Source organism: Danio rerio, chromosome 1, assembly GCF_052040795.2.
Source record: "Danio rerio strain M-AB ecotype USA chromosome 1, GRCz13ab, whole genome shotgun sequence".
Taxonomy (NCBI): Eukaryota; Metazoa; Chordata; class Actinopteri; order Cypriniformes; family Danionidae; genus Danio; species Danio rerio.
In genome coordinates, this window is record NC_141021.1 from 2244948 (window position 1) to 2260000 (window position 15053).

A 15053-nucleotide genomic window follows, 5' to 3' on the forward strand; every position below is an offset into this window, starting at 1 on the left:
TGGTCCCACTTTATATTAAGTGTCCTTAACTACTATGTACTTACATCAAAAAAATAAATACAATGTATTTACTGTGTTTATAATGTATTTAAGAACACTTGTCGTGCTTTTGAGTTGGGATAGAGGTTTGGTTATGGACAGGTTTGGTGGTGTGGGTAGGTTTGAGGGTGGATTAAGGTGTAGGGAATGGTCAACAGTGTATTTACAGTTTAATTACAAAAGTTAATTACAGATGTAATTACATATATGTATTTAATCAAGCATAAGTACACAGTAAATACATGTATTTACGCAATAAGTACATTGTAACAAACTATTAATTCCTATGTAAGTACATATTAGTTAAGGCCACTTAATATAAAGTGGGACCTTTTTTTTTTACGGTATTTTAATTTTCAGCCACAGTTTGAAAAATGCCATGAATTCAATATAAGTTTAATCAAAGCATTTCTTATTCTGGATAAAATTGTTTGCAAAAAGGCCAATTTGACAGCCTAAATAGAATTCACACTGAGTTCTGTCTTTAGTTTTTTGTTGTCCATTGTCTAATGGTTAATTAAAAGAGCTCATATACTCGTTTGCAAGTTGTGTTGTTTGAAGGTAAAACTAGCTTTTGTTGCATATTTTAAATGTTTTGACACGGTGTGTGCATTGTGCAAGCATAATGTTTCATTTTGACCATGGGTGCTGCTGTTTACGCCTGTGTGTTCACTGTCTTGAAAATGTTGAATTTCAGTGGACGGCTGCATCAAAGCAAACAAAAAATCTGTAATACACTGCAAAAATCCTTTTCTTACTTAGATTTTTTGTCTTGTTTCTAGTCCAAATATCTAAAAACTCTTAAATCAAGAATATTTTTTTAGACAGGCAAAACGTAATGTCTTGTTTTAAGATATAAATATGCCAAAATGAAGTGAGTTTTCCCTTAAAACAAGCTAAATAATCTGCCAAAGGGGTAAGCAAAATAATCTTATGTCAAAAGGAAAAACAAGATTATTTTGCATACCCCATTGGCAGATTATTTAACTTGTTTCAAGGAAAAACTCCCTTAATATTGGGATATTTCTGAAAACAAAGACAATATATTTTGCTTGCATAGAAAATGTTTCTGGATATAAGAATTTGTAGATATTCGGACTGGAAACAAGACAAAAAATCTAAGCAAGAAAGGCATTTTTGCAGTGTATTATTATTAACCAATGATAATATACCAAACTGTAAGAGTATGCTGTAGATACTATAATATATACAGTATCATTCAAAAACACCATGGCATGTACTGTAAATCACTACAGTAAAACCATTAAGCTTATCATCTAGCTGTCAATGACTTGACCTACCTGTGCAGATGAAGGTTGAATAAATGTTTAAGGCTCCATAACAGCAGCCAAACTCCTCCCTGATCCCTGTACAAACTCCTCCCTGAAACAGGTGAGTTGGCAGGGTATAAATTTAGTGAATCTGGCTTGAACACACAGGAGCTTTTTGTCTCCGGAAGGGCTCTCAAGCGGAATAGGACATCTGAAAGTCTGAGTTGGAATAATCCAGGAAAATGGGGCTTGGAGTGAGTGGACCGTGGCGGCATTTTTATGATGCTGCTTTGTATATTTTGACTTCCCGTTGTTTCCCTTCTGTTTATCTGATCTCTCACTCTGCTTTGTTGAAGTCAGGTAATGCTTATATGCTTATCTTAAATATTGTTTTATACATATAGACTGGAAATGATAAGTACAAACTGGCGGCAACTTCAGAAGATGAAGCCAAAGCGCCAAAAAAAGGGAAAAAGAAGCAAAAGGACATGGATGAGCTTAAGAAAGAAGTGGATCTGGTGCGAAATCAGTGCATTTAACATAATTTCCATTATTTAAATCAACAGTGTTGGCTATGTAGTAAGATTCAATGGTGTTTTTCTTTATGCAGGATGACCACAAGTTGACGCTAGACGAGCTTCACCGCAAATACGGGACTGACCTGACCAGGGTGAGTTTAAAATCAATTCTGGGGGTCATTATGTGTCTAAAATTATTTAAATGCATCTTTAGGGAGCATTATGCATCTAAAATGATTTAAATGCGTGTTTAAATGTCATTAATAATTATAATATTATACATTTTTTAAAAGTAGACGAAAAAAACAGCTTGTACCGTGATTCATAATCACTGAATTGTTGTAATAATAAACTCAATATATCATTCCAGTCAAATAACAGCAGATTTGGTTAAGAGTTGTTTGAGGCAAAACAGCAGATCCTCATGTATTGGAAACAGAAGATTATAGGCTGTCATATAGAAACTATTAAATAAAATTACCTTAAGCCTTTGAATGCAAGTTATGAGTCTGAACCCTAAGCGCATAATATTTAGGGTGAATTACTGTGAAGCATAGCTCCACCTACCTGGTCCAAACCAAACCCTCAGCCGTACTGTGACCTTCAGTATGCATCTCAAGAACAGCAAGGCCCCTTTTATCATCCAATTAACTTTTTTTATGAGGCTTTCACCATTGACATCCATGCTTTTGGGTTTTTCTTGGCTTTTCAGGTATCTCACAACAATCTCCATAGTCTCATAATCGTATTTAGAATTGAGTAATTATTATACAGCTGAAGTCATCAGCTAATTATTGCCAGAATAATTTCAAATATTTCCTAAATGATGTTTAACAGAGCAAAGAGTTGGTCACAGTATTTCCTATAATATATTTTCTTCTGAAGATAGTCGTATTAGTTTTATTTTGGCTATAATAAAAGCAGTTGTACATTATTTTAAAGCCATTTTGAGGTCAATATTATTAGCTGCCTTAAGCTATATTAGTTTTGGATTGTCTACAGAACAAATCACTGTTATACCATCTCATCTGCAGCTGGTACAAAATGTGGCTGCTAGACTACTCTCTTGGAGTCTGTATCTCCAGTTTTAGCTGCACTTCACTGGTCACCCATTAAATACAGAATTGATTTTCAAATTTTATTATTTGTTTACAAAGCCGTCAATAATCTTGCTCCTCAGTACCTTACAGACTTGCTCTGCTCGTAAACACCCTCTCAATCATTGAGATCTTATGATCTCAATTTGCTCATCGTGCCCAGAACACGCCTTAAAAATATATATATAATAATATTTTGTTTTATTGCATTATAACACAATTACAATAAGGCAAAATTCGAATATCAACTATCATCTACATTTATAGAACAGAGCACAAATAATAAAATCTGTAAAATAGTAATACAAAAAGATACACTTAAACCAGAGATCACCAAACTTGTTCCTGGAGGTCCGGCGTCCTGCAGATTTTAGCTCTAACCCTAATCAAACACACCTGAACAAGCTAATCAAGGTCTAACTAGGTATACTTGAAACATCCAGGCAGGTGTGCTGAGGCAAAATGGAGCTAAACCCTGCAGGGACACCGGCCCTCCAGGACCAGGATTGGTGACCCCTGACTTAAACCATAGAATAGACACACAAACACAACTAAAAGAAAGAAAGAAAGAAGAAAAAACAAACAGTTACACCGGGTTTTCTAGTAATTAAATTTTATTTAATTAACTAAACCGTCTTCTTCAACTTTTTGATTGTATCAACTTTAAAGATTTAGCCAAAATTCCTTTTGGGAAACTAAAAATAGTAGTTTTGTTTTAAGGCACTTGCATTTATGAATATAAAATTTCCCCAAAATTATCATATTGTTCAATACAAATTGAATATTAACATCTTTCCCTGATAAACCAATCCTTAAAAATTAGGCAATAGAGCGTTTGCTGTTTTTATTCCTAAACTCTGGAATACTTCACCAATTCGCATTAGACTTCCCCCCCCCCTCGATTACTGTGTTTAACTCTGTTTTAAAGGTTCACGAAACCTGGAGTATTTTTTGAGATGTTAACAGATGTGTGTGTGTGTTGAGCATCAGTTAGGACAATGTTAGCACATGTCAGCTTTGATTGTGGGGTAAACTGGATAATGTTGAGTTTTTGTCAGCTAATTTCAGCTTCCGGGTTTAAAATGATTTTTGGGGCGGATCAAAATCAACGACATATCACAAAACTGCAAGTGCAAAGATGACGCATCGGTTTCTCAATATTAGTGGAGTTTTCTTATCCTATGAGAAGAGCCGGCTTCTTAATTATTCATGACTGCACATGCTTTCCGAAGGTAAGGCAGACCTGCCAGTGCTAAGCTGTGAGACAGACCCACGGCACACACTATTTAGCCATTCATGAAGGGTTGTATGTGTTTGTTTCCATGATCCGCGGGGTTTGTTGCATGTTTTCCCCCGCGATGCTGTCAGGGCCGATACAGCAAAGCTGTTTGTGTGCAGCAAGCGTTTTTGTCGGGAGAGCAGTATGAGAATTGGAGAATGGCGAACGTTGTCGTTTATGGGAGTGTGTTCACATTTAGACACATCGCCGTGCTGCTGTGTTTGCCTAAATCCTCCAGATGACCAACAGGGCTAATGGTTAAAATAGACAGGGAGATACCTGCAGCACTGAGTCTGCATTCAGGAGATTGAGGGAGAAGTCCTCATTTATAGTGTTTATATGAACAGGATTATCTTTATAATGGTATAATTGTGGTTGTGTGTATGAAATTACGAAGAACAAATGTAGCAGGGCATTAAATTACTGTTTATTTCTTTGCATTTTAACTTTACAAACTATAAACTCATGCATCTCCTCACGGTTTGTGTCTCATTTTTTGTGAGCCGACTAACAACAGTTGTTCGCTCCCCTCCTTCTCCCCTGCTGGCCACGCCCACTCCTGCCCTTTGCTCGCGGAGCTCCACGCCCATTATCATGCATCTTTTGAATTGATCCAGTTACTATGAGCATTTAGCTGCTTTGACACAATCTACATTGTAAAAGCGCTATAAAAATAAAGCTGAATTGAATTGAATAAAAAAAATTCTGAGGTAGACCTGAACCGAAAATGGGGGGTGTCATGACCCTTAAAAGACTTATCTATTTTCTCTCACATTTAATACTCGTTGATCACTGTTTATTGCTTCTATTTGTTAAATGTTACTTTATATTCTGCTTTCTTCTCTGTCTTTAGTACTTCTATGTACAGCACTTTGGTCGATTTTTATTGTGCCGTATAAATGCATATTGTATTGTATTTAATGACTTGCCTAATTACCCTAACTTCACCCTAATTAACCTAGTGAAGCCTTTAAATGTCATTTTAAGCTGAATACTGGTGTCTTGAAGAATATATAGTCTAATGTTATGTGTCATCATGGCAAAGATAAAAGAAATCAGTTATTAAAAATGAGTTAAAAACTATTATGTTTATAAATGTGTTGAAAAAATTTGTGGGAAATATACAGTAGGGCTAACAAGTCAGGAGGGCTAATCATTCTGACTTTGACAGTATATTTAAACTTGATTTTTATCTACTTTTGTTCCCAGGGCTTGTCTTCCTCTCGTGCGAAGGAGGTCTTGGCTCGTGATGGACCCAATGCGTTGACTCCTCCACCAACCACTCCAGAATGGGTCAAGTTCTGCAAGCAGCTCTTTGGAGGATTCTCCACTCTCCTGTGGATTGGTGCCATCCTTTGTTTTCTTGCCTACGGCATCCAGGCGGCCTCTGAAGACGATCCCACGAATGACAATGTAAGTTGGAGCAGAAACAGCCTTGTCTTATACTGCACTGAAGTCTTCCTGGGATGTTCGTACTTGCATAATGACGAGATCAGGTGAATTAATGTCGCTATAGGCGGCACAAGATGGCGTTGTACCTACTTTGGATGAATTACAGGAAAATACAGCAGGGTTTGTTAAAATTAAGAGCTAATAATTTGTGTTTTGAATATATATGTAAAACAATTAATATAGTTTATGTATAATTTAGTAGTTTACACTAAACACTATAGTTTTTTTTTCAACATATAGTGAAGTACTTTAATTATTTAGTTGTAATTATCTTTAGTTTGTATGGTAACACAACAACTATAGCAACACAAACCAATTATCCAATACTGTAGCTTTCTACAGGGATAGGGTATAACTACAAAACACCACAGTACACACTACTACTACAATACATCACCGTTTACTGTAGTAAAAAATAAAGTATACTACAGTATTTATTACAGTTTTTCATTTCACTTTCAAGAGGTCACACTTAGATTTTGCTTGATAATAATAGCAGATTTGGCATGCTGTCCTGGGAGAGAACCCTGAGCTCGAAGTTACTTGAGCCCAGGGCTCCCGCCTGGTCAATGAGCATGTAAGGGGGTCAAAGATCAGGTAGTTCTTGAGAGCTCCCTCTGGTAAAGGAGGAAACATGAGGATTGGGTGGATGCGGGATTCTTCAAAAAATGAAGATAAGGCTGTAAGGCGAGACGGGCTAGCTATAGTGAGTTTGGAAAAATTTAATTGGTTTACTTATGAATGCAGATGAGACACCAGCCACGGTCAATCATATTACATGCTCCTCTCAAAATTAGTTTGTTGAACTTCATATAGTTAATACAGTAGCTTTTATTAACAGTTGTATATACTAGAATCTATACAATATATATTACACTTTTCTATAGACCTTTTTCTTGGAACGCAAAATTACCCATTATGGGTAATGCGAAGAACTTGCGGTCGGCAGCTGATGCATGTAAACAGTCACATTTGGACAGCTTTGAAACGATAGTTTTAGTCTATTTTACCTGCTTTTATCCTCTTTGAACTAGTACTGTTGTCCATCAGCGCCATCTCCTGGACTGATCATTTAAAGAAATGCGATCTAATAGGATGGAAAACAGCTGCTGTGAGGCGTTTTCCCCTCGTTGTCAGACGGCATCTTCTGCAGTTTAAATGAAGCCTCGTCATCGCTAAAGTCAACATTTTCTCTTTATTTCAAATATATAACCAGCCCAAACTAATGTAGTTCAGCAAAATGTTTGACACACACACACGTAGCCTGTACTGTGCCACTGACACACTGATTTAACAACTGTGACAAAGTGAAAATATAGGCTAGTGTCATTTCGAAATGACAGAAAAACACAAACCGTGGTGAATACAACACACGAAATAAAACACAAACGGCTCGCGATTAGAATGAACAGCAAATCAGCCAGCAGAGTATTAATAACAGACTTTTATTGGTAATTTTTGTAAATTGCACGACTTTCATACCTGTTAAGTTTCATGCCAGTACTCTGGTTTGTTTGCTCTCTCTCTCTCTCTGTGTGTGTGTGTGTGTGTGTTAAAGAGCTGCTGAGCTAACAGCTGACAGGCCGGGAATGCACACACACACTGTTATTTCTGACGGCAGACACGTGAACTAGGAGAACGTTTTTCTCGTATTTCTGACATGCTTGAACCACAGTGACAGATTATAACGGCTTTAACACACACATTTCTAAGTTGTGTGTCACAAAAACACTCTGTTATACATTAAAAACGTTATTGAAACCCATTTTCGGAGCGCAAATTACCAGTTGTAAACGCTGTAAATGGAAGATTTTAGCATTCTACCGGAAGACGCTGGTCGCTATGGCGCCCTCCATGCAGCAGCCATGAAAAAGGTCTATAGTATGGGTCAAAACACTACATTATTCACTATAAAGTATTATAGTATGTTTGTCATGTGCGATGTATTATATAAAAACATAATAATTTTTATTTTATTAAATATGAATTGTTTTAGACATGACATAAATGCACAATTATTAATGCAGCAAAAATGTAATTCCTAAAAGCCAAACTGTAAACTTGTGTGTCTTTTCCAGCTTTACCTGGGGATTGTGCTTGCTGGTGTTGTCATAATCACTGGATGCTTTTCATACTACCAAGAAGCCAAAAGCTCAAAGATCATGGAATCGTTTAAGAACCTTGTTCCTCAGGTACTAAAATCCAAAACCATTAACAGATCAGCTCTGCAGCTCCCACACAAAAATAAGACATTCTCAAATATCTTGGTTTTGTAGCAAGCCCTGGTTGTGCGTGACGGAGAGAAAAAGAGCATCAATGCTGAGGAGGTGGTCGCTGGTGACCTTGTGGAGGTCAAAGGTGGAGACCGAATCCCAGCTGACCTTCGCATCATCTCTGCACATGGATGCAAGGTAAGAGCTAAAGCTCGTTAGCAGGGCCAGACGGAACATTTATGCATTACTCAATAATATGAAAGAAATTTATATAGAAACTAAATTGATATATATCTACATGCCTTCCGAACACTACCTCGAACCACCACTGATCTTGCAAAGATATATACTTTTATTTATTTATGCTTTTGAGGGAGGGGGACTTATACCTTTAATTCCACAGGATAGTAGAGTATAGACGGGAAAGTATGGGGAGCAAAGAGAGGGAGACAGGACAGGCAAAAGACCTCAAGATGAGATTCTAATTTTGGTCGCCACAAGCACCAAACCCAGCAGGCCAGGACATCAACATGACGTCAGATTGATGTTGTACCTCAGCGACAGGGGACGTTGCCTTTTGTTTGGAAATGAAAATCAGGTTGACGCCAGAACCTAGCGTCAGGCCGACATCAATGTCTAACGTCCAACATAAAATCAACCAAATATCAACGTCTAATGATGTTAGAGCTTGAGGTTGTGTGGACGTTCCCACTTAGATGTCTGTCAGACGTTGGATTTTGGTTGTCAAACCTGATGAATAAATGTCGGTATTTGACATCAATATGACGTTGGTTTAAGACGTTGGTTTGACGTTAGATTTTGGTCACTTTTCAACACAACCTAAAATCAACCAAATATCAGTGTCATTTGATGTTCATTGGACATCAAAATACCATCCTCAGACGCTGGCTAGACATTAAAATTTGGTCACCAGACGTCATGACCTGAATCTACCCTAGTAGCAAAGAATTCTGGCCCAGATTTGGCAAAAAGCTGGCACAGCAGGCATTCATCCGGCACTGGCATACAGCATGTGGGCCAAACATGGTCCGGGTTTGGCAGAGGTGGCACCGTTTTTAAGACGGCACACAAGATTTGGGCCAGATGAAAAACGTAGTATTTGGCCCAGATTTAAAAATTTGATAAGTGGGCCATGTGAGTTTGGCCAGTCTTGACCCACATTTAAAATACACTAAAATCATTCTTGAGTAAAGAAAAAAAATTCTACCAATCAGGTCACTTTGAGAAAAAGCTATCCCATAGTGTGCCTAAAGCGCATCACTCCATAGGTTTATCAATTTCATTGCAATCGTGACACACCAACCTATCTGGCCCAGTTCAGGCCCAGTTATGAGTTATTAACTTGGCTGAGACTTGGCCCAGATATGGTCTGTGTTTGGCCCTTGTCTGGAAGCCAGATTTGGTCCAGTCATGTACCGTAATTCACTGCGGCATGTGGGCCAAGCAAAACCTGATTGTGTGGGCCAGAGCTGGGCCAGAGAAATTTTGCTATGTGGGTAACGTATTATTAACGTCTTAAGAAGTTGTGTGCCTGCTGGGTAGCGTCATTTGTTGGCAAACTAACCACAATGCTACTGATACTGACACCACAAACATTCTTATCATTCATTAGCTTATTTGGGTGTGTAAGTGGGGTTTAAGTAAAATTATGCAGACTCCCTCCAGAGCAGAACTAAACACCACTGAGTTAAACACCAAACCAGAAACATAAACAAACCTGTACCAACATGCCTATTCAAGGTAATCTTCCTTACATTTCAGGTGGACAACTCTTCCCTCACTGGAGAATCTGAACCCCAGACTCGTACTCCTGACTTCTCCAATGATAACCCACTGGAGACCAGGAACATTGCGTTCTTCTCTACCAACTGTGTTGAAGGTATAAAGAGAGTTCACATGTGATAATTAACAGAATCAATGACTTAATTACAAAGTTAAAATATTCAATAGGTACTGCCAGAGGAATTGTCATCAACACTGGTGACCGCACTGTCATGGGTCGCATCGCCACTCTTGCCTCCAGCCTGGAAGGTGGACAGACACCAATTGCTAAAGAGATCGAGCACTTCATCCACATCATCACTGGAGTGGCTGTCTTCCTGGGCGTGTCCTTCTTTATTCTTTCCCTGATTCTTGGATATGGATGGTTGGAAGCCGTCATCTTCCTGATTGGAATTATTGTCGCCAATGTACCTGAAGGTCTCCTTGCTACTGTAACTGTAAGTGAGAGTGCAAAGCACACTTGTTGAATATTTGAGCTAAAATAAATACCTAACATGGAACTTTATGTAGGTGTGTCTGACTCTCACTGCCAAACGAATGGCAAAGAAGAACTGCCTGGTGAAGAATCTTGAAGCTGTGGAGACTCTTGGATCAACCTCTACCATTTGCTCTGACAAGACTGGAACTTTGACCCAGAACCGGATGACTGTTGCTCACATGTGGTTCGACAGCCAGATTCATGAAGCAGACACCACTGAGAACCAGAGTGGAACCACCTTTGACAGGAGCTCTCCTACATGGTCTGCACTTGCACGTGTTGCTGGCCTTTGCAATCGTGCCGTCTTCCTAGCTGATCAGCGAAATGTGCCTATCCTCAAGGTGGGTTGATTTATGTTTAAAGGTGTTGTAGTAAACAAATGTCCATCAAGATGCTCTTTATAAAAGACAGAATCAATGCATTGCAGAGAGACACAGCTGGTGATGCCTCAGAGTCTGCCCTCCTGAAGTGTATTGAGCTGTGCTGTGGTTCAGTCAATGAAATGAGAGAGAAGTACACAAAGATTGCAGAAATCCCTTTCAACTCCACCAACAAGTATCAGGTATTGTGTATATGTTGTGTTGGTTTTTCTATTTGCCGATTTGACTAGCCTTGCTAACAGTGCTGATTCTGCCTTGCTCTAGCTTTCAATCCACAAGAATCCCAATTCCTCAGAGCCAAAACACTTGCTTGTGATGAAGGGAGCACCTGAGAGGATCTTGGATCGATGCTCTACCATTTTAATTCAGGGAAAACAGCAGCCCTTAGATGAAGAAATGAAAGATGCTTTTCAGAATGCTTATGTTGAACTTGGAGGTCTTGGAGAAAGAGTCCTGGGTAAATTCCCCAAACGAGGTTTATCATTGGAAGTTTTCTGTGTATTAATAACTGAGACTTTTCACACAAGTAAATGTGTTATTTCTCACAGGTTTCTGCCACTTCTGCCTTCCTGATGATCAGTTTCCTGAGGGTTTTGCATTTGATACTGAAGAAGTGAACTTCCCCACTGAGAACCTGTGCTTTGTTGGCCTCATGTCCATGATTGATCCTCCTCGTGCCGCTGTACCAGATGCTGTGGGCAAGTGCAGGAGTGCTGGAATCAAGGTGTTTTCTTTCACCTTGATTCAAGACTGATGCCTTGATTATTTTATTCCTGTATTAAATTAAATTAATTAGATGATCAAGCATCTATGTCTTCTATCACAGGTTACTTGTGACCATCGATTTACAGCCAAGACTATTGTAAAGGATCTTGAATCAAGATTCAAGTAGTTCTTGATTCAAGATCCGCTGATTGAATATGTTGCACCTTAGTTGCAGCATATTCACTGTGGTTCATACTGGTTGAATTTCTTTCAGTTAATCAAATAATAACTCTGAATCTTATTTACAGGTAATCATGGTTACTGGTGACCATCCAATTACAGCTAAAGCTATTGCAAAAGGTGTCGGCATCATCTCAGAAGGCAATGAGACTGTTGAAGACATTGCCGCTCGTTTGAACATCCCGGTTGGAGAGGTTAATCCAAGGTATGTTAAAGCAAAACTTATGGAGAAGTTTGAATCTAAATGTTTGCTAATACATAGTGTGCCTTTAGAGATGCGAAGGCATGTGTGGTCCATGGAGGAGAACTGAAAAGTATGAGCGAAGAAGAGCTAGATGATATCCTGAAACACCATACAGAAATTGTGTTCGCCAGAACTTCTCCACAACAAAAGCTGATCATTGTGGAAGGATGTCAGCGACAGGTACCATCAGATCTAATCAATTCCTGCTGAGAGTATTTATGCTGCATGAACTCAACATAATTATTATTTTGTTTACTCTTATCAGGGTGCCATTGTAGCCGTAACCGGTGATGGTGTCAATGATTCTCCAGCTCTGAAGAAGGCTGACATTGGTGTGGCTATGGGTATTGCTGGATCTGACGTATCCAAACAGGCTGCTGACATGATCCTTCTGGATGACAACTTTGCCTCAATTGTCACTGGAGTAGAAGAAGGTACGACGACCTAAATTAATAAAGAATTACAAATGTTACGTTGAAGGTTACTGATTCCTCGAATGTGTCTTTAACTATAGGACGTCTGATCTTTGATAACTTGAAGAAGTCCATTGCCTACACCCTGACAAGTAACATCCCTGAGATCTCACCTTTCCTTCTGTTCATCATTGCTAATATTCCTCTACCTCTGGGCACCGTCACCATTCTCTGCATTGACCTGGGCACTGACATGGTATGGGAAACGACACATTATTTCTCTGCTAGTTGCATAGTTTCTTTGTGATTCAACCACATTACCTATGACTTAGCCACCTATACCTGGGCACTCCAAAAACTGGCACTTGAAGCTACAATGTTTAGTGTCCTTGTTAATATGCTTACCTCTAATGCCTGAAACGTTGGTTTGAGTCCTGCCTGAAGCTGTGCCAGTGTAACGGAGGCCAGCTAGTAAGTGCTTTGCAGGTACACCTCACACCGCTGACCTCTAAAGGTGCTCTAGCGACAGACGCTAGAGGCCATGGTCTTTAGCCTCCTTGTTAGAGCAACCGACTTCCATGCGGAAGGTTGCCGGTTCGAAACCAGCTCAGAGCGGGTTGGGTGGCGTAGGACCGGCGGGAATACATTGGTGCCGTGACCCGGATGGGAGTGAGGTTTAGGGGGGTGAGTGTAACGGAGGCCAGCTAGCAAGTGCTGTGCAGGTAAACCTCACTCCTCTGACCTCTAAAGGTGCTCTAACGACAGACGCTAGAGGCCATGGCCTTTAGCCTCCTTAGTAGAGCACCCGACTCCCATGCGGAAGATCGCCGGTTTGATAACAGCTCGGAGCGGGTTGGGCGGTGTAGGACTGGCGGGGTTACACCAGCAAATCTGAAGTGGTCAAGTGTTTGGGTAACATTTTTGAACATAAACTTTCACCAGGTTGTCTTCCATCATCTTTAAAGGTGCACTAAGCAATTTTGCCAACAGTGTCAGTCCAATAATCAAAACACATTAGCTGCCAAATTGGCAGTATTGACATAATTTGTCTAGTCATGATAGAGGAGATATCAAGAATATCTTGTTGGGTTATGGATTTGTTTATTTTGATGCTTTTACTGCAAAAAATTATTTTCTCACTTAGATTTTTTGTCTTGTTTCTAGTCCAAATATCTACAAATTCTTAAATCAAGAAGCATTTTCTGGACAAGCAAAACATATTGTCTTGTTTTAAGAAATAATATGCCAAAATGAAGTGAGTTTTTCCTCAAATCAAGCTAAATAATCTGCCAATGGGGTAAGCAAAATAATCTTGTTTTTCGATTTGTGATAAGATCATTTTGCTTACCCCATTGGCAAATTATTTTGTTTGATTTGAGGAAAAACTCACTTCATTTTGGCATATTAATTCTTAAAACAAGACAATATGTTTTGCTTGTCCATAAAACGCTTCTTGATTTAAGAACTTTCAGATATTTGGACTAGAAAAGGGGACAAAAAAAATCTCGGTAAGAAAAGCATTTTTTGCAGTTCAGACACCAACATTGTTTGTCAAAATTTGCTCATAGCACATTTAATGTGTTGTACGCAATGATTATTTTTATAGATATGCACTAAATGTCATTCCCAGCAAGGAAGTGTGAGCTTATATTGGCACCCTTTGGATGTCTAAAAGAAAACCTTGTAAAAGGAAATCCAAAGCAATCCCTTTATCTTCCCTAGATGATCTTTGATCCATGCACATGAATTCCTGACGGCTCCCTCGAGTGGTATAAAAGATTAAAGAAATGGTTCACATAATTTCCTTTGAAGCAGCTTGCTTAAATTTGCTGTGATTCCTCCTGCAATTCTGGATTGCAAATGTTAATTATTGTTTAATGTTTCCTCAGGTTCCTGCGATCTCTTTGGCCTATGAAAGTGCTGAAAGTGACATCATGAAGAGACAACCCAGAAATGCTAAAACAGATAAACTGGTGAACGAGAGGCTGATCAGTATGGCCTATGGTCAAATAGGTAAGAGCTTGGTTAGTCTAAACAGATGTTTATAGCGGTTTGCTCTGTGTTCAGTCTTTGATCTGGTTCTGAAAAAGTACTCTACGGTTCTGTCTGCTTGTTAATTGTGACGTCACGTGAAGCAGCTTCCGGGTCCAATCGATATATCAAACTGTATGGTGACACTCAACAAATGCTAATACTAAATGTTAACCAAAAACATTTATGGTAAATGTGCTCAGATGCTCTGGTTTCCCCCACAATCCAAACGCATGCTCTATAGGGGAATTGAATGAGCTAATTCAGTCATAGTGTATGTGTGTGAATGTGAGCGTGTATGGATGTTTCCTAGTACTGGGTTGCAGCTGGAAGGGCATCAGCTGCGTAAAACATATGCTAGATGAGTTGGTGGTTCATTCCGCTGTGGCGATCCCTGATAAATAAAGGAATTAAGCTGAAGGAAAATGAATGAATGAATGAAAATGCCTAAGAGTTTGTTGTATGAACGGCGCCACCTAGTGTTTCTTCAAAAATCCCATTAATTAAAATGGAATGCTCTGGATTTTGATGTGTGAATTTAAAACAATACATATAAATACAAAGAAAACTAACATGTGTAAATGAGCACTTAATCACAAACTCAAACCCACAGATAGACGCTTTCATTTTAATGTCATCGTACTTATTTTTAGGTATGATGCAAGCAGTCGCAGGATTCTTTTCCTACTTTGTAATTCTCGCCGAAAACGGATTCCTCCCCTCCGATTTAGTAGGAATCCGAGTCAACTGGGATGACAAATATGTCAATGATCTGGAAGACAGCTATGGCCAGCAATGGGTGAGGTGCCTCTATAAACCAAAATCGTCTCTGATGTAAAAAATGTAAAGCATAAATCATGTAAACATTGCTCGTCTGTTTATGTTCCTAG

General features: G+C 39.0%; 1 protein-coding gene across 1 annotated transcript in view; it reads left to right on the forward strand.

Annotated features, from left to right (window-relative positions):
* Positions 1-1496: 1496 nt before the first annotated feature.
* The window catches only part of atp1a1a.4 (ATPase Na+/K+ transporting subunit alpha 1a, tandem duplicate 4), a 16043-nt gene continuing 2486 nt past the window's right edge, over positions 1497-15053 (forward strand). Inside the window, 18 exon segments of the mRNA NM_131689.1 lie at positions 1497-1564; positions 1715-1828; positions 1921-1980; positions 5414-5617; positions 7735-7848; positions 7933-8067; positions 9652-9769; positions 9841-10109; positions 10183-10491; positions 10578-10712; positions 10795-10987; positions 11079-11254; positions 11544-11680; positions 11749-11899; positions 11985-12153; positions 12234-12388; positions 14022-14145; positions 14817-14962. Coding sequence (NP_571764.1) covers positions 1553-1564; positions 1715-1828; positions 1921-1980; positions 5414-5617; positions 7735-7848; positions 7933-8067; positions 9652-9769; positions 9841-10109; positions 10183-10491; positions 10578-10712; positions 10795-10987; positions 11079-11254; positions 11544-11680; positions 11749-11899; positions 11985-12153; positions 12234-12388; positions 14022-14145; positions 14817-14962 — 2721 coding nt within the window. The 5' untranslated portion in view covers positions 1497-1552.